We start from the raw sequence: 20,505 nt of genomic DNA, 5'->3' as shown, positions 1-20,505 counted from the left end.
GGCCTACTGCAGGGAAGGCTTCGCGAGGCCTACTGCAGAGAAGGCTTCGCGAGGCCTACTGCAGGGAAGGCTTTGCGAGGCCTAGTGCAGAAGGCTTCGCGAGGCCTACTGCAGGAGGCTTCGCGAGGCCTAGTGCAGGAGGCTTCGCGAGGCCTACTGCGACAGGCTTCGCGAGGCCGTCCGTCTGTCTGACAAGATGGCCGCCCGCTCCCCCTGCGATCCGTGAACTAAACAAGATGGCCGTCGCATCCGGCGCAGCCAATGACATCGCCTGTTGCAATCCTTGCTCTGTGGGCGCGCGAGTCAGTGGGGAGGGGGGTGTTGGACGTCATCGCTCTGTGGGCGCGCGAGTCAGTGGGGAGGGGGGTGTTGGACGTCATCGCTCTGTGGGCGCGCGAGTCAGTGGGGAGGGGGGTGTTGACGTCATTGCTCTGTAGGCTCGCGAGTCAGTGGGGAAGGGGGTGTGGACGTCATCGCTGACCCCCCATGCACAAATCATTTTCTTTTTAACTCCTCTATACCCGGTTGATATCCCTGTACCGGTATTAGTATTATTCCTACCAGCCCACCCCGCAGGGTCCTGTTACGGCGTACAGCCATTTCAATAACGGGCATTTGTTTTGCCTATTTGTGTTTCTATTTGCATCTCCCTCGTGATGGGACTGCAGGATGAACGTTGATATCTATAAGGGTACGGGGTGATCAATATGCTCTGAATTAATATGTAATAAGCTAAGCACTGATAAGGGGTTGACAGGTATGCAGTAATAAATACCAAAGGCTTTCATATTCTTGTTTCCTTCGGTGAAGTCACGTAGAAGGGAAACAAAATAAAAAATATTGTTTTATATTTGTCTATATAACAATTTTCTTATTTTATTGTTTCCCTTCTACGTGACTTTACCGAAAGAAACCAAAATATGAAATCCCTGCAGTCACGAAAGCTTTCAATAAAATACCAAAGCCGTTTATTTACACGAATCCCAAGAATCTAGCGATGACGTCATGTCACACTCCTTCAATAAATGACGTCATGTCACACCCCCTTCAATTACAACGTCATGTCACACCCTCTTCAATAAATGACGTCATGTCACACCCCTTCAAAAAATGACGTCACGCTCAGGAGTTTGGGCCCCCAAATGACGCGCGTGGACATTGGCGGAACAGTGCGTTTTTTTTGAATGAAGGCAACGGCGTCTCTGACCAAATTAGCGATTTACCTCGTCAACCAGCCGCTTCGTGAGCCATGGCCTCGGGTCAGGGAGGCTCGCTGCCTCCCGGTGGCGGTGGCCAGGGCTTCGCGGGCCCGGGGACGTTAGGGGTACTGGGGGGCCCGAGCGGTGTAGGGGGGGTGGTCGGAGGCGGGACCGGGATCGGTGTTTCCGCCGGGGTGCCCGGGCCGCGCGAGGTGAACATGGCCTCGCTGTGCCGCATCGGGCAGGAGACGGTGCAGGACATCGTGACGAGGACCACGGAGATCTTCCAGATACTGCGCTACATGCAGGTGAGCGATGGCTTCGCTGCTTCATCGTCGTCCACTGGCGATCGATATCGCTGTTTGGGTGATCGATATCGCTGTTTGGATGATCGATATCACTGTTTGGGTGAAGGCCACACACGTGTGGTTGATTGTTGATCAGCATGGGGTTGGAAAAAAAACAATTTTTCCAGCGGCAGGCATCGGGTTTTTTTCTTGAATACAATTAAACCCGATTTCGTGGGAATTAAATGCTGGTTTAATGAATACGAAACTCTGCAAGGCTTAGGCTGCTTCCTCGTCGGTGCTGCTTTCGTAGAATGCGGCGGGCAGGTTGGTCTTGATGAACACGAGGAGCTTCTCCTCCACAATCGTGGGCGCCAGTGAGTTCCTTAGCTTGGGGAATGGACGAAGCCCCATCGTTGAGAAGTGCGGTTCTGCAATTAGAACCAATTAAACCGGATTTCTCACAATCTCAGATGATCGGGTTTAATATAAAAAGACAATTTAACCCGACTGTGCCACCCTTGGGGTTGATGAGGCTTCACCGCGCGGGGTCAACGCACAGTTCGCTAACCACTGCGCCACCGCTCCACCCAGAGATATTATTAATAATAGAAATATTGGAGCGTTGTGTCGATCCTCTGCTGGGATGACGGCCACCACATGTGGTGTTTTAGTCGTAGGGGGTGGTTGACCATTCTCAATTGTCAGTGCGAGTTGGCGAAGGCACGGTTGCAAGTGCTTGGAACTCTAAAGAGAGTGGCCAGCCAACAGAGCCCTCTCATTGTACAGCAGACACACTCTGAACACGTTTTTCGAATGAAGCAAGATTATACGAACTTTGCCTGCAGTGACACACGTATCGTTCGCGGGCTGTATCCAAGCCCTAATCCTTTATATGTGGCCTGGGGTCTTGTCAAATCTAGCCACCGGGAAATATCCATCCTGCTAGGCCGTAAGTTCCACACTCCGGAATGAATTGCCTAGATGAACCTGGTATGTTTGTAGTAGTACACGTCTCGCCATCTCTCCCGGTGTGTCTCGCTCCATCCCTGCGTAATCACCAACCACCCCCTCGAGACCCGAACCCGCCGACCCGAGTTCGGAAGCGGTGCTGGGCCTCCCCTTGGTTGGCTCAGCCTCAAAATTAATGCCTCTGGTGTGATGTTGTAAAACATCGCCACTTGGGAGACAAAGGCGACCGGTCGCGGTGCTTGGCCACCCATCCCGCGCGTGTACCTTGCCTGCCTTTCATAGGTGCCACATTCACTAACAGCACTTGCCTCTACACTCGTTAAAGTCTATCCGGTGTTGAAGGTGGTGGGATGATGGGGGGGGGGGGATGACCTCTGTCTCTGGGATTTGCGCAGCTCCCCAACGGCGGCTCGTACTTGCCGAGCACGCACGCCGACCGGCTGAGCAAGCTGCAGGAGCACCTGCGACAGCTGACGGTGCTCTTCCGCAAGCTGCGTCTCATCTACGACAAATGCAACGAGACTTGTTCCCTCCTGCAGCCCGAGGTGCCCCCCCACACACCCCCCCCCCCACACACCCCCCAACACCCCCCCACACTTTGGCAGCGCGCGCCCCCCGTTCGCATATGGAGTCAAATCTCAGGGACATTACTGGTAGGAACCTCCTGGTTCCACCAGCCCACAGGGGATTATTGTGTCCGTCCGTCGTGCATCCAAAAATGGGAGGGGTGGGGAGGGGTGGGGCTGCGTGGGGAGGGGCTGGTCAACCCCGTGGTGCCCTTATAAAACTTAACGTTTAACCTACTCACGCCGGCTTGTGCCCGCCCTCACAGTCGGCCATATTTGCGGAATACACCACGCCGCCGTTGACCCTGGCCATTGACCGAGCAACCTAACGTTCCTACCAGCTCCCTCCGCAGGAATGTATTTACGTCGTAGGCCTTCCATCCAGACTCTCCGATGAGCACGGTTGGCTGTATACGGTGCGAAAGACGTTCAACGTACACACAATGTAATAATCGGATTCGTCAGTTTGTACTAGAAATACCGGGGTAAATGTCAGTGTTCCCTGGGACCCCGAATGTATATCCGTTATGGTGCGCGTCCTGGGTTCGATTCCCGACTCGGGCGCCTTTTTGCATCGAGATTGTATGTTCAATACTCTTTGGTTCTTTCGGTAAAGTCACGTAGGTATAAAATACAATAAATCACCTGATGACAGATGCTTGTGTTGCGCCCGAAACGTCGTGATTTATTTTCTACCTTCGTGACTTTACCGAAAGAACCAAAGAGTATGGATTCCTGCAGTCACGAAAGCTTCAAATCAAGATTTGTATGTTCTCCCCGCTGTTCTGCACGGGATTCCTCCAGTACTCCGGTTCACTCCCAAAGCTACATATGCTTGCAGTGTAACTGGTGTTAGCCAAACATCACAACTGATGAAAATTACCGACAAATTATTCAATTATGATTACACGTAGGAATATCGCCTCCTTCTGAGAAACTTGGCAGGACCCTCCTGATAGAGTAAGAACAGCAATGAACAGGCACCAAGCAAAGCGCATTTACAGCTTGTAATGTTATTTTTATTGATATTGTGAAAAATATATAAATCAATTTCAGGAAAAGTAAAACGCCACCACTGAAACCACCGAAAACCACAAACCTATTCCGGAATAAACAATCCAATGATGTAGCAGTGACTGTACTGTACTAAATTTGGACAAATGGAACAAAACGTCGGACATAATGCAGAAAAATATGCAGTACAACCCAAAAACACATCGCAGAGATAGATAGAAACAACTGCGAAAACATACGTAATTGTAATTCCCCACGTTTTTGGCAGCATTGTCTGTTCATTGCCCTTGACCTCTCAGCCGTCTTGTTTGCAATTCCAGCAGCACATTCCGTTTCTAGAAGAGGAGTCGGCACCACGGACAGAAGAGTGGAGCCAGAACTCGGCGGCGCTTCGCTTTGCTAATGAGGAGCGGCGTGACATCTCAGAGGTGAGAAACTATTCGCCATCATCGTCACGACTCGTTGTACAGTGGGAAAGGACGTTTATTGACTCGCGTCATATTACGGAGAGAAGTTTAGACTTAATTTTTTCGCAATTTTATACAAATTGTGTCATTGGTATCAATGTTATGAGATGGTATACATTCAATCTAGATTTTAAGTTTTCGTGACTGCAGGGATCCATATCCTTTGGTTCTTTCGGTAAAGTCACGTAATTGAAATTAAATTAAATTATTACATTTATTTTGTTTTATACCTACGTGACTTTACCGAAAGAACCAAAGAGTACGGTATACATTCATTGGGAACTTTCAAAGAGCAGCAGTGAAGCTAAGAGATTATCAATGTGACCCGTTTTTTTTAAAAAGGTTGTACACTTGATTCGTTTATTGATTTGCTGGTGGGACTGTCCTGTTCTGTGTGGCTCAGAAACTGAGACAGAAGAACCAACAGCTGAAGGTGATCATGGACCAGCTGAGGAACCTGATCTGGGACATCAACACCATGATGTCTTCCCACAGCTGAATACATCACCACATCCTTGATGAAGGCATATTGGTGTTATAATGTCCCCCCCTCCCATTGTTGAAGAAACCTCTGGTGCCATTTCTTAATGCTGTGTCAGATAAGACAAGGGTGCTGCATCGAAATGTATTATGAACTCTTTTTGTGGATTGTGAATAATAAGCAAACATACATGAGTCTGTTTCATGAACCCTGCAACAGGCATAAATGCATTTTTTTCTCTTATTCAGGAAAAGCGTTCTGTATCTAATGGTACATGAGTCATATATCAGATAACATCAAGTGTATCTGATGCAATTGTTTCTATATCAGATGAAATGATAGTTCTGTATTGATAAATCAAGGTTATGTATTCGATAACGTGGTTTCTCTATTGCCTAAGATGTCTGTATCTGATGGAATGAGAGTTTTTGTATCAGACCAGGGTTCAATATCAAATGGATTAGAAAGGTTTTGTATCATATGAGGCTGCTGTGTTGGATGAAACGATGGTTCTGTTTCGGATGGGACGATGGTTCTGTTTCGGATGGGTCGCTGAAGCGTGTGTGATGCACCGTTCATTTCAGACATTTTTCAGTCAATGTATTCCCTGCTGCAGATAAATATTTTTTATAGGTTTTTACTTTTTCGTTGTTTCCAAACCCACTGTTATTTCTTAAAACTCTGCATAATGAGGTTGTGGCAAGCAAACATTTGACTGAATTTTTGAAAAAAATGTTACACATCTGATGAACATTTAAAAAAAACTTCAGTTGCACGTTTGGTCTCAATAAAACATTTCTGAATGTTTTTTTTGCACAAAACATGTCCTTTATTAAAGAGGTTTTCCCACAATGTTTGACATGTTATAATCCTCCGATTCCATAATCAATGAGGCTTCTGCACGAGGCGATCTCATAACCTGCATCTCAGCGGTGGACTGCCACTCAGGCGCATTCTCTTGTGCTGCTGCTGCTGCTTGATTACCAGCGCCTGTTCCCTTTAGCCATCATGCCTTAAAGCAACGTGTCTTCTTCTTGGTTCTTTCGGTAAAGTCATGTAGAAGGGAAATAATAAAACAAATACAATTATCACGACGTTTCGGCCACAACGCAAGCAGCCGTCCTCAGGTGAAGAACAGGGCTGTCGGAAAGACAGCGTCCGAATGAACACCACCAAGCTTGGCAGCGTATATTTAAGCTGGGTTAGAGGAGGAGGGTGCCTTGACAAAGGAATTTACATAACAGGAATTTAGCATATTTATGGAAACGTGTCTTGCCCAAATTCACCGAACAATTCATGCGATGTCTCTCATTTGTATTTGATCGCTAATCCAAGTGTCCCTCTTTCTCTGTCATTCAAAGATTAATCAAATGTGCACGGCAGTGGTTATTCTCAATACATGTTATGAAACGATTACACATGACTAAGTTGTTGTTTGTGGCTTCAAAATAGTTTGGGCATAAGAACATGGTTATTGAAACTTAAACATTTGGTGATGTTGCATTGGCAGTGGTGCACGAGCACAAATAACAATCTCAACACGTGCATCACTAACACTCAATAGAAAACGCGTATAATAGGCAATGTTTTGGGCAATTACTCTTCTGTGCTATGAAAAATATTTAAAATACTTTTTTTAAAACACGCTTTAATGAAATGTACCGTACGAGTAATGGCAGAACTCCAGGAAGTGGCCCCGAGGCTTGCCATAACGTAAGGAGCCGTGGTGATTTACAGCCAACGTCAGTTGAGCGTGGACAATTAGACCCAAGCCGAAACATAACATATAAAAAAAGATTGTTTAAAAATATTTTATTTTTAATGATATAATATAGTATTGTCACCAGCATGACATCAGTATACCAAGTTTGCAGTCGATACGACATTGGGAAGTGGGTAAAAATTGAGTTACAAGGATTTTTGAGGATACGACAACAGACCAGGAGGTTCCTACCAGTATAACGAGGGCTTCTCCGCAGATTGAAGATTCTTCAGGAAGAGCAGCAACCCAGCACTTTCCAACGGGGAACGTGCTCGGTGGGGGAATCTTCCAGAAGGGGAAATGGTGGGGATTTAGTTGAAGTTCATTCACACGCGAGGTTTCTTTCGGAAGAGGTCGAGGAATCGGCGAAATTTTGAAAGGTGGATTTAACGATTAATAGATTCATTCCTATTAAACGTTTGGTTTAATAATTGTTTTTATTTTACCAGCTAAGGCCCACTGAGATGTATAGCCCCTTTTTCAGAAGTGACGTGGCCACAACGAAGTGGCTTATCATGCGGAAATGTATCGCAGCCAAGTACTCTGAAACGCGTGTGGACTCTAAATGTGCAGGGGGAAAAACGGGACGACCCCTAGAGAAAAATACACACAGGGTCGAGATCGGACACAAGGACCTCCTGTATACCAGGCGAGGGAGTTCACAATCCCAGACACTGAATATTCTGAGATTTGATTATCATCCACCGCTGGATGAAATGCCTTCCAAAGTCGGTTTAGACATTATGGATCTCATCAGCAAACGTGTTTGTTGTCCAGTGAGAATTTTTATTGTTTTATATTTTAATTATTTTATTATTTCCCTTCTACGTGACTTTACCGAAAGAACCAAGAATATGAATCCCTGCAGTCACGAAAGCTTTCAATCAAAAGTTTCGTACTTTAGTTAAATTTTCCACGCGAAAAGCCATTTCGTTGAGCTATCATTTGTGGCCAGATCGATTCTGAAAAATAAGCGAATTGCTCCAGTGGGCTTTGCCTGGCAAGGTACAAAAATATATAGTTGCGTTTTGTTTGTGCAGTACATGTTTTAAGTGATTTGTTTAGCGTTTCTATACTTTACACTCCTATCGTGTTTTTGTGTCGTAACGTTCTGACCTACCCCTCCCCTGCCGGACATTTGTGAAAAATATCTTTATGGGTCATCGGATTCCACCAATATAAATGCATTGATTCTGATAAGGAAATACATAGGCCGACGAATCAAAAAAATTGTTATTTAAATGCGGTACACTCAGGAATGTATGTGTGTTTTTCCCTTGTCCAACGCACAACAAAAAGAAAAGTCCATAATAGAGGGTTTATTTTTTGTAATATCGCGTAAATATAATTGTGTCGTTAAACCCGCCACCACCCGACACAGCCAATTAGGATTTGTCACTTAAACAGAACGTGGCAATGTAATTACTAGTTCAGCACACCGGTGTGTTGGAGAGCAAATCCACAACATTTACAATCTGAGTCACGACCTTTCGCCAGCAATTAAAGACAACTTTTAATAAGAAAACGAGTTAAGTAAGAAAAGGATTTTAATAACAAATTAGACCCAAATCGACTCGAGCCAAATAGTCGACCGCTGTGGAATCGACTCGAGAGAATAGTCGACCGCTGTGGAATCGACTCGCGCGTATAGTCGACCGCTGTGAAATCGACTCGAGAGAATAGTCGACCGCTGTGGAATCGACTCGCGCGAATAGTCGACCGCTGTGTAATCGACTCGCGCGAATAGTCGACCGCTGTGGAATCGACTCGCGCGTATAGTCGACCGCTGTGAAATCGACTCGAGAAAATAGTCGACCGCTGTGGAATCGATTTGCGCGAATAGTCGACCGCTGCGGAATCGACTCGTGTGAATAGTCGACCCGCCGTGGAATCGACTCGCGCGAATAGTCGACCGCTGCGGAATCGACTCGAGTAAATAGTCGACCCACCGTGGAATCGACTCGCGCGAATAGTCAACCGCCGTGGAATCGATTCGAGAGATATAATCAACCCGCCGTGGAATCGACTCGAGATGATTCTTCCGGAAGATTGGAAGATGAAATAAAAACGCGCCGCGACCTTCCGCTCCTCCCGTGCGCTGTCCCACTCCGCTGAAGCGTTCCGCCCGCGGGAGGCTGCGGCTACTCTCGCCTAACTTTCCCCTCTCTTTTAACCTCCCCCATACAACCCCCTCGTCCCTTCCCCTCACCCAACCTAACGCTCCTCTTGCCTTGAAAACATTCCCCATCGCCCTTGCTCGCTCGCTCGCCCGCCCTTCTTCATCTCCCGACTCGCCGACGTCTCAAGATGCGCGCCCTGCTGCTCGCCCTGCTGCTCGCGGCGCTCGCCGTAGCGACTCCCGCGGCCTCGCAGCCCCAGGCGGAGGTGAGGGGGGGGGTGGTGAGGCCGCTTCTGCGCCGAGGAGGGCACGAGGTAGCCGGTAGGGTCCGCTAGCAGAGGGCCGGTGTAGGCCGCGCGCCTCGCCTCGGTGTGGGGGGGGGGGGGGTCCTCGCACGAGGGGAGTTTGTGATGGTTGGCGGGGTTCATTTGGTTCGTGTTGGGGGTTCCGAGTTGTTGCCTCGTCTTCGGAGTCTCGGACAGATGGCTGCGAGGGGGCTGGTGCAGGGTGCGAGAGGCGAGGGTGGTGGGTCTTTACACGACGGCTCACCCACCCCACTTGACTGGAGCGTCTCTGCCGGGGAAAGTGCGAGGGAGGCGGTAGGCTCCGCTATCCCAGGGACCGTGTGGGCCACGCCTCGCTACGGGCTCGAGGAGGGATGTATGTGTGTGTATATATGTGTGTGTGGTTGCGTGTGTGAAGGGGATATTAAAATACTACGGTGCATTGTCGAACATCATCGGTTGTCTAAACATCGATTGTGGTTTTGTTGTTGTTGTAATCCACTGCTGGATGATGGCTTCTCCCACCACCACCACCACGACCCGTGTGGGTTCGTTGAGGTTATCCCATGGCACTCCTCGCTGGTCAGCGGGGAGCGTAGACACGGGGACATAGAAATACGATCCAACAATGGATTATTGTTGCTGCTGCTGCTGCACTCTTACTGCTGACATCGCCCCACAGCGTCTGCTTCAGTGACGGCGGTCGCCAATTCAAGCACTGGACGGGTTCAACCCGGATTAGCTTCTGATATCGGGCACATTACGGGTGATGTAGTAAGCGTAGAGCGACACACGGAGCAGTATTCCACAAGTGGTAAGGAATCATCGTGGGCCATTGTTCACTGCTGGATGAGGGTCTTCCCCATGAATTCTAACGGTCTCGTACGACCATCGCGCTCATCGACTGACCTCAAATGTCCTCTTGGGCGCCGACTTATCTCTAACCGAGACGGCTTTACGAAGAATTAATGGTTGTTACATATTGAATGTGTTGATGGTGGCGATGGGGGGGGGGGGTGAACGAAAATAGGTGAGCGGAAGGCAACGCGGGCAAAATCTGTGATGCGTGAATTTCGGTGAAAGCGAAATTGATGACTGTCAATGCTGAATGGATTTAATGAATGGGGAATGAGTGATTGCCGTATAATGTGAATATGAAGCGGGAAAAGTAACGGTGGCGGTTATGGGGGGGGGGGGGGGGTTAAGGTTTTGTGGGGTTGAGCTCGGAGAAAATAAGTGAGTTATGAGTGAGGAGCTGAAACTCGTGAGCTACGGTGACTGGCTTCTTTGGCTGCCATTCCGTCACCATTCCTGCCTGCATCGACCGCTATCACATCTCGCGGTGTGTGTCCAGGCGAATGATCTTTTTTTTACATTCTAGATTTGAAGTTTTCGTGACTGCAAGGATCCATACTCTTTGGTTATTTCGGTAAAGTCACGTAGGTGAAATTTTTTTTTATAAAAAAAAAATAAAAAATGAAAATAACTAAATTGAATCACGACGTTTCGGGCGCAACACAAGCGTCCGTCATCAGGTGGGGACAACCACAGCGAAAACCATCGCTGAAGCATGCCAAAGAGAGATGGATGTGACAAGGAATTATATAGCTGCGAACCAAAGAGTGTGGATCTTTTTACAGCTTCTTAATTGTCAGTTTAAATATGAAACAATCTGGTCTTTATTCATAACATAGGCGTGTTTGTTTCTCAAATAAACTTTTATCATTTTGCCTGTTTTGTTTCTTTTCGTCACGACAAGCGTTGATGGCAGATCGTAAATGACGATGACGGTGGCATCAAAAGAACAAAATGCGTCTGCTAGCACGTCCACCTGTGAAGTTGGAGCAAACGAAATAAGTGTGGGTGCAGGTGCTATGTGGATTACACCGTATATCTCAGGATTACGAGGAATGGAGGCGGATTGGGGAGGCCTGAGTACAGCAGCGGATTGAACATGGCTGATGATGAGTGTTCGGGTTTTTATGGATTCACTACTTTCTATAGGCAAATGTCACCGGTTTCGTCTTCGATTTGCGCTTGTGTGAACAGTGCCAGTAATGTATACATAGCGATTAAGTTCTATCTAGGGTGTAGTGAACTCATTGTCCTAATTTTAATCAGCTAGAGCCTTTTGAGATTTTCACGTCTTTTAAACAGGATACTCTTGGGTAAAAAGACAACTATGCATGACAAAGGTCAATGAGGGTACACATTCGCTAGCATTGGCTTGAGCAAGTATTTACAGGACTGCACCTTTACCCAGTTATATCGATCACTTATAAGCGGTTGTCTGTTAAAACCAATAATTGCTGAGCATTCACTTACCAATTTATCATGTGCGGTCACTCAACAAGGTGCCATTTATTACAAGGTTTGCAGCATATTTTTTGGCAGAGTCCTGGGAAAACCACACCTCTTCACACTTGAAGGGCTTCTAATGGCCCTCAAAAGTGAGTGAAGTCCTCTAACAGTTTCTTGTTCCTGACGGAATAGCTCCTGTTAGAGAACACTTAAACGTGTGAGGGGGTAACAGTGGGGTAGTTGTTTTATACATACTCTTATGTTTTTCGGCAAAGTCACGTAGGTAAAAAATAAATAATAATAAATATAATTGAAATAATAATAGAAATAAAATAATATTATTATATAAAACATTTTTATTTTATTTCTATTATTATTTCAATTATATTTATTAATTTTTTACCTACGTGACTTTTCCGAAAAACCTAAGAGTATAAATCCTTGCAGTCACGAAAGCTTCAAATCTAGAATTGTTTCATACACTTCACTTCAAGCCTGTGACCTGTTTAAATTCATATCAGTGGCAAGTTACATCTGAACATGAACTAGTCTGACTTGGCCATAAACGTCTACCTGTGTAAACATCGGCAGTAGGAAGACATGGGCGCAGTGGATTGGCAATTAGGGTTGTACATGTAGCGTATGTACAACCTCCTTTTTCGCAAGTCTTTGATGTTTAATGGTGGCGGGTTGGGAATTGGTGTGTGCGTATATATATTTCACATTGTGGGAATTTTAGGGAGTAGTAGCGTAGTAGTTAGAAGACCTGCGCTACGAGTGGTGGCCAGTGTTACATTCTCAACCAAAGTTAACATCTGTGCCGAATATCTGAACCGGTCCTGGGCCTTCCTTAAATCAACGCAACCTGAAGTGAGTATCTGGTGTGGTGTGTGAACAGGCCGCATGTGGGTAGACAAAGGCCTGCCAGGCATGGTGCTGACCACACAGTCTCCTCATGTGGCGTGCCAGACGTCATAGGTGCTCGCTTTATGGTACTTGCCCCAGCAGGCTGTGTAGTCTTAAGCGGGGGGGTATCTTGGTGCGTGAGTGTGGTCGCATGTTTCCGCGGCAGCGGCCCCAGGAATTCGGCGTGCGTGCCGATTTTGAGGGGCTCACCCCATTCACTCAGGCCCCGACGACCGCACGGCAGCGAGCAGCGGGCCCCCCCCCCCATTTAAAGTGCTTGGTGGAGCGACACGGGGGCAGACCGCGTGACGGCGTGCACACATACCAGCACCGTTTTGATGTCCAGCCAGAAAGAGAATTGGGGTGGGTGGGGGAGCAGTTCCTGTTCTTTAATTAAAAATAAATATATTAGCGGCACAATTGCTTCACGATTGTCCATGTGTGGCGAAGACGGGGAGACCCCAAGGTGTTGTGGATCCGCTACAAGCAGCAGAGCTGCCCGAGGTCTCTGATATTTGGCCAACTGTCCCAGAACGTGATGCCACAACTCCTGCAATGTCTTCAACAGGTCAAAAAAACAATAATGTTAGATATTAACAGCATCTTTGCGATTTCACGGCTGGATTAAATCACCACATGATACAGATCAGGGGAGTGGTTTTGCTATAATCATTATGCTTCTCATTGCAGATTGGTGATGGGTGTGGGGCCCAGGACCACTTCCAATATTACTCCTCAATGATTTTAGCCATAGCCAGGGATCGAACTCAAGTAGCCAGGTTCATAGAGCAGTACCCTAACCACTGCGCCACCACTACCCCCCCTCCCCCCACCTAATAATAATTTATTTTTAGACATTTTCTCAATATACTTCCGGATGAAGGTCTCTCTAAACTGTGGGGGTTATTTGACCATACTTCATGGTCCTGACCGGTGTGGGCTGGTGAAAGTCATCATAATAATCAATGGGTAATAAATGTCATGGTAAGCATATATATACACACACGCACTATTATTAACGTGGCCAACAGAGAATTATTCCTAAAAGAGCCTATCTCACGAGTTTTTCTTCCTTCCTTTCTTTTTGCAAATTAGTAAAACTCGTGCGTTTTTCCAGCGCACGTCCGTGCGGCGTGAAATTGATTCGACCGCGACGGCGGCCACGGGGAAAAAAACATTCACAGAAAAGGGGGCGAGGGGGGGGGGGAAACGCCACCGTGCTCGAAGGCAACTGCAAGCGCTGCCGCAGCACCTTGGAGCAATTTGCTGCCGTCACCATCCACGGACGTGGGCGGAAAGGCAGCTGCGTTCCCGTGGGGTTCCGAGCTCAAACGAACTCCCAGCTCCACTTTGTTGTTGCCCCTACCTCCCTTGCTCCCAGCCGTAGTAGCAGCAGCGGCAGCGGCAGCGGCAGCAGCAACTGCAGAATTCATTCAGGTTTAACCTTCCTCACAGTTAGCTCTCTGATGTCGTCCGGATTGTGCCACGTGTTGTTCCGCATGATGTCTAATGTTTCGCTCCACATGCGATGAGCTTTCTGAGGAAGCAAAAAAAAAAAGGTCTCCAGGGACACGCAGCGAAATGTCAGACATCATGCCAAACGGCACACGGTACAACGCAAAAACATTTGCGAGGCTATTTCCTCTTATCAAGGAAAAGCATTGAGTCTCCAAGCTATTTCAAGAGGGTCTTACATTTGGTTGTTTGGGCATGTCCTTTTTGAGGAGTTCCACATGGAGTTTACATATCTACATCCATGTACAATCAATTAGGTGTTCTTTACAACATTAAAGGCATATCATGTTTTTTTCTCAAGCTACCTTAGGCAGTTTGAAAAGATTTAACCAGAACAGACGGACAATTGGAAAATTATCGTAGTGCAGGCGCCACCAAGAGACCCCCACTCGGCACCATGTGCAGGGTTGCCTGGAGAGGGCATCGACCTGGGAACGCTTTAATCACACGTGCCGCATGCCTTTTAAAACCTTGAGCTCTCCGCGTTATTTTTAATGCCATATTAACACGCGCGCTGCTGGGAGAGCCTACTGTTGTGAAGGTCAGATCCAGTTGCGACTGGGGCGGTCGGGTAGACATGGGGGTCGGCACGCTTGTCAATCAGCCATTTGTCAGTGAGTCCGGCGGTCTGTTCCCTGAAAATGTGGTCTCGTACACATGAGTCTGAGGACTCGTGTGAGCCTGAAAGCCAGTCTCTCAGAGCCGAGTCTTAATCGAGACGTAGTCCATGAATTGCAGTGCTGTGTGAGAGATCCGAATGGATGCTTTGTCCCATTTTCAATGGCTCCGATGGGGCAATAAAGATAACATTGGGAGAAAATGACAACAAAAAGACATTGTCCACAAAAACCTGACCTCTTGCGACTGTTTTAGGACACTGGTACTGGTCCCTTGTCTTGGGGATTAGATTCAAGGGTGTTGATCATGTGATTTGGTCTCCTCTAGCTGAGCCTATATACTAATCCTGGATCCTGAGTTAAGACGCAGAATATGAAGTCCGGTGTCTGAGATGGTTAGTTGGGAGGCTATCATTCGGGAAAAGCTGCTTCGTGTTACCAGGGTGTTAATCTGCACATGTGGTGTGGTGCGTGCATGCATGCGTATGTGGAAGATAACACTGCAAACACACAAGAAGGGTTATTTGGAGAGCTAAACCAAAAAAAACACATATAAACAGCCTCAATGTTCTCATGACGACTTCCAGCGCAATGTCCTCGGTATTATAACGCCTTCCATTTGTCGCTCGGATAGCTTTAAGTGACTGGTAATAAGTGACGTCAGCCTTTGGGCATAATTAGATGCAGACTTGTGTGGCGCATGGAGGAGAGAAGGGGCTTGCGGGGAGAGCTTGCATGAGAATCCTCTCTCTCTCACGGTGTGTCCCCAGTGAGTTTTAATAAGCTCGCTGGCGGAGGAAATGGCATTTCAATGTCGTTTTGTTGTTGGGACAGCGGGGCCACTTCAGTCGCTCAGTGTGACTCCTCGCCGCACGACAATCGCCTACTGGCCAAGCCTCCGTCGCAGTAATAGACGGTGGCGGACTCGTTGGCTCTCGTGTCCCACGACGTTGATAAGGTTAAGTCAATATTTTAATACTGTCCCCAATGTGCTAGGCGGATGCAGGAGTCGGGTGTCCCTGGCAAATCCAATGTCAACAAAGCCCAGTTATGTCCATTAAGACCAGATTTAGCCCATGTGTACTGCTTGTGGTATTATGTATTGTCATCATAATCCATTCTCTATCCACTGCTGGATGAAGGCCTCTTTTAAGCTACCACATCTATCAACGCTCCTGGACCTTGGAGCTGATAATATCGCTCCGTCTCCGTTTTACCCATCATCTTGGAAGTGTTCTGACCATTGGCTTTCATGTTATTCATATTGCCGTTTATATTATAAGAATATAAAATAAATGGAGGGGGGGGAAAAACTCAACGGCACCGAAAATCCAAGCCGAGTAGTAGCAGTACGGTAGTAATCTGGCTGACACTTGACTTTTCTGATCAGCGTTCAGATGCAGCTAACAGTCGAGTCGGCATTGATCATCAACTCTGTAATTGACGAGACAAATGCATCCATCGTGCCCGAATAACAGTGCAGATTGGGGGTGGGGGGGGGAAACCTTACACGTGGCTCATGGTTATAATATGCGCCCACGTTATTTCGAGTACAGGACACTACCCGGGGTGGGTGTTTTAGGCAGGGAGCGGTCACTGGTCTTGGCGCTCGGATAATTTGCGATGGTTCGGTTACTGTGGCAGCCATCCGGCGTTTTTGCGTCACACACATTATTATTATTAGAACTTTGTATGTCGCGCCGTGTAGTTGTGCATGTTAAAATGCGCCTGTGGTGTATGTCATCATTGGCAACTTACTTGTGAATAAACGCTCTCTTCTATGCCAACGCTTGCAGGGCTCTTGGACCAAATGAGTTGGTGCAAATCTCTTCTCCCCAATGTTATTGTCTCGTGTAGATTTTTATGTTGTTGCCGTTACGGTATTGATCTTGTTTTGTGTGGAAGGTTGAAATGTTTTCATATATAGCACATCATGATGTACTGCTGAAGGGCGCGATATAAAAAGTGTAATTTATTCGGTGTCAGTCCTCATGTGGTAGTTTCGTAAATCCAAGATTTAAACGGAAAATGTTTTAAAGGTTTCCCGTTGGCCTCCTTAACCCCCCACCAAGTTAACTGATTTTCTCTGCAAATGAAATAGTAAAACTCAAAGCGCCCTCCTCACCTGATTAAATACAGGTCATCGAATCGTATAAGGAATTGAACACATGTGAAATAATATACGTGCACGGGGAATTTTACAGGAAAGAATGTTGGCATTAATGTTGATTTTAATGAGCGATATTTTTTGCCTTTTTGTTAGTGCATACATATACCCTCCCAACTCAAAACATTCGCTTGCACGCAACCGCTCGTAGTTATTATTCAAGCACACGTAGAGATGGGCACAGACGTAATGCAATTGACATGTTATCCTTCATCCTAGATAAATATACCATAAGGCAAGTAAGTACTTGGAGTAAAAAAAAAAACTTATGAAGGCAGCAAAGTGTGCTTCATAGCTGGTGTGGCCATATCATCGCACACGACCAGTCTCTTTTATTTTCCGTGCCAGCTTTCCTGCACTAGATTTTACAGTAATACCCCAATTTACGTCTTCCCCCCCTTTGAGGTCGTTTCACAGCCTTCGCCCCCAACCTACCCTGTAAATCGTTTCTGATTTTACGTCAGTTTCGATATTTGTCGTCGCACTTTTTCGGGAACGCATCCCCGACGTAAACCGTGTTATTGCTGTACACGTGCAGCCCTTTTGTCAGCCCACTGCTGGATGAAGTCGTCTCCATGCTGTGTCAGTTATACGCTGAAAATAGGCAATCGCATTTTGGACGTTTGACCAATTGGGGCTGTATGTATTTATGTTGAACTTCTTTTTCACCGTACGTAGCCAACCTTGCTAGTCGGAGGTGCGAATTGGTTTAAATTCGTCGTAATATTTTGCCACTCCGCCACCGCCGCCCCTCCTGTGAAGGTTTTCTGGTTTCGTTGAGAAGTTGGGATTGTGATCTGGGATGTGACCTTATGGATTAATTTCTCTCTCTTTTGTGATAACTTTTTTGTTGTTGTTTGCGCCTTTTTTGTTTTGGTGCAATTTCTTTATTCGTTTATTCACTTTGCTTGGTAGTAGGTTTTTAATTTGCTTGGTAGTAGCTAGTATATAGGATTTCATCCTTATATATAATTAATGTACTGCGGTACCGGGTGCAATTAGCATGAATTGTGAAATAAAATGAATGCGTTATTATGGGAGTTATTTGACCATGCTTTGCCAAGCTGGTCAATATGGGTTCATGAAAGCATGGACGGAATGTGCGTAGGAGCATGGATGTACAGTACAACCGTGTTTTTTTGTTGTTGCAGCGGTGCTCTCCTGCCTGCAACGTAGCCCTGCAGCCCTATGACAACCTGTTAGTGCATTGTGGATACCCATAAAAGCACTATCAAGGCTTGTGCCTGCTTAACTGTTATTTCCACTTTACCATTATTTGTGTGCTGCCATTACGGAAAAGATCGCAGGCACACAAGAGATGGCAACGGCTTGAGGGTAGGCCTTCCTTTGTCCACCGGTGGATTGATCGTGGGTGATGATGATAAATACTTGTGCACTACACCAGTTGCTTATATTAGGTCCCAGTTAAACTATGGGAGGCCCAGGCCAGGTTCAGTCGCCACTTGGCACTCGCATTGTGCCTGACTGCTGCGAATGGAACCCAGGTCGTTGAAGCCTCGAAGTTGGTGTGCGTACTGCCGTAAATTAAAGTATTGCTTTAATTAGAACTGAAAATTCAGATAATTTTAATTTCCTCTTTTAACTCCCTTTCTTTTTGAGGAATGTAAGGCAAACAAAAGGGAAGCTATTACTTCAGATATAACCAAAGACAAAGTAACATTTTTAATTGAACATTGTTGACAAAAGAAATGGGGGTGAAAATGGCTGGGTGACTCACAGAGCCGACTCCTGCAAAAGCTGAGCCAGCCAGCACCTTTTGAAATGATCAGTTCGCAGACCGCTGCCTGTCTTGGAGTGACACCCAATTCCATAATTAGCCTCCCGGTTCCTGGATCGCCAGTTTAAATCCAACTTAAGCCACTCAATAAATAACTTTGAGAAGCTTCATTGATTTAACCTGCAGAAATAGACTTTTGTAACTTGTGCACCAATGCCTTGACCACATTTGGAGAACTTTTACTCGGTGAATGGCCATTTCTGTCTTATCAGGGTCAGGCCGCTCCTGAACTGTGCGAAACTGCCATATACCAGTACTTGGCAGATGAGTGACAGGACCTTGGTGATTTAGTGATTGTCAAAAGATTGGCGTTTTTGTAAATCCACTGCTGAAGCAGAGCCTCCTGTTACCATGCGGGGCATTGGTATTATTTTAAACAAACATAACTATGCTGTTCAGTTGTGGGTTGGTGAAGGTGGAACGCATAAGCGTTAGGACTTAAAAGTACAGCAACACAATAGATTTTGATAAATTGCTCTCTGCTGCCTACAATATAGGTCCCACAGTCGAATGGCAACCTGTTTTGTGTAAGGTGTTCACCCATCCAAACACTATGCCAGGCTCACGGCTGCTTGGCTTCCGAGTTCTGACAAGATGGGGGCACAAATTAAAAGCGAGTTTTGTTTAAGAACAAATTTAAATTGTTTGGGAAGCTCCGTCTGGGTGGCAAGTGTTGCGTGATCATGCTTTAGTTGATTGCACAAGGACCGTTTCGTGGATTTTTTTTAGTCGTAAGTAATTTTTCAGACTTTGGATTTTGGGCCCTGACATTGCCACACAATGGCCGACTCCCACGAACGCCGATTTTAATTTACCTCCACACTGTGCCAAAGTTATTTGGCTCAACACAGCGGACCCTTAACCCTGGAAATACCCCCCCCCCCCCCACTTCAGCCATCTTTGCCATTGTGTGTAAGGGGGGAGGAGGGTGGGCACGGTCTTGAGGCAGGAGACTGAGGGCACTGCGTCCGCTCATTTGCACGATTCGAGGCACAAAGAACAGACGCAGATGCCGCAAATTCCGAGCAAAAACAGCCCTGTGATTGTCTCGGCGACGCGTGCATTGAGACTCGGGAGTGGCCCCGCGACTAGCCAGCGACGTTTCTGTGTTCTTAAAACCCCTCCCCTTCGCTTTCCTAATTTGTTTTTCTTTTCTATAGAGACGAATTTAATAATAAAAGGGGAATAAAGAGGCTTGGTCACTTCACATGAGAGGTTTAGCGTTGCCATTGTCCTAAGAAAACACGCACCATGACCTCTATGGTAGTCCTTTGAGAAGGTATGCCTTTTGAAAGTTAAAACTGCGGCACAAACTGACGGGGTCAGGGGTCGGCCGAGGGGTTGCGGGTGGGTTGGGGTAGGGGGATGGCGGTTTTGAAGAGGGGCAGCACCACGGCCATTTTTGTTTTTTTGATTCTCATGGTGCATTATGGGAGTCTGTGCTGTGAATTGACTTGCAGTCCTTGGGACCCACCCCGGAAATCTCACTGGTCCGTTATCGTTTTGAGTTGACAAATCTTCTGCGGTACCCCTTTCGTTGTCAGGAGAGTGAGTGAATTATCTGATAACCTTTTCCAATGAGTTGGTTATCTCATAATTCACTTTAATTGGCCATAAAATGCAAAGGGTAGCTCTAAGGTTTATCACCACAGCTGGTACCGATTTATGGTCTGACCAAAGGACTTTTGTGCTTGTGTTGTTGGTTTTACTGGCTTCGATGTCATCTCGCTTCCAGAATTTCTCGCGTTTTTTTTGTTCGGTGCCTCCGCTCTCTTCTGTTTGTTATTTTGGTGCAATGTTGAACGGGGTTAAGGCGTGCGCGGTGCGACCGTATTCTGTAACAACAGCACCACTCCCTGCATGACCTGGAAACTGCACACTCTGGCTAGCTGTACTCTTTCAGTAGCAGGGCCTTTTCAGACCCGAAGGAGCAACTAGAAGAAGAGTGGACACTCATGGTGCAGAGATTGATGCTGGCTGGCACTAAGAGGTTGAAAGGGTTGAGACCTTGCTGAGATTATGAATGTCTGTGGAAGGGAGGCAAAACTTA

The 20,505-nt window shown here is 46.8% G+C and overlaps 2 protein-coding genes across 3 annotated transcripts in view; both read left to right on the top strand.

Moving 5' to 3' along the window:
- The first annotated feature begins 1,134 nt into the window (after positions 1 to 1,134).
- On the top strand, positions 1,135 to 5,793 carry MED30 (mediator complex subunit 30). Its single transcript, XM_061549382.1, has 4 exons — positions 1,135 to 1,507; positions 2,854 to 3,003; positions 4,359 to 4,466; positions 4,909 to 5,793. The coding sequence occupies exons 1-4, from the start codon at positions 1,250 to 1,252 to the stop codon at positions 5,002 to 5,004; spliced, it is 612 nt and encodes a 203-aa protein (XP_061405366.1). The 5' UTR covers positions 1,135 to 1,249; the 3' UTR covers positions 5,005 to 5,793.
- Positions 5,794 to 8,772: 2,979 nt separating this feature from the next.
- The window catches only part of LOC133340901 (syndecan-1-like), a 23,394-nt gene continuing 11,661 nt past the window's right edge, over positions 8,773 to 20,505 (top strand). For both annotated transcript variants that reach the window (XM_061549380.1, XM_061549379.1), the window contains exon 1: positions 8,773 to 9,133. In XM_061549380.1, the coding sequence (XP_061405364.1) occupies positions 9,056 to 9,133 (78 nt within the window). In that variant the 5' untranslated portion in view covers positions 8,773 to 9,055. The remainder of the gene's footprint in view (positions 9,134 to 20,505) is intronic.

Source organism: Lethenteron reissneri, chromosome 10 (assembly GCF_015708825.2).
Source record: "Lethenteron reissneri isolate LAM-NWPU_2019-01 chromosome 10, ASM1570882v1, whole genome shotgun sequence".
Classification (NCBI taxonomy): domain Eukaryota; kingdom Metazoa; phylum Chordata; class Hyperoartia; order Petromyzontiformes; family Petromyzontidae; genus Lethenteron; species Lethenteron reissneri.
Note: the sequence above shows the minus strand (reverse complement) of the source record. Positions and strands in the feature narration are given on the sequence as shown.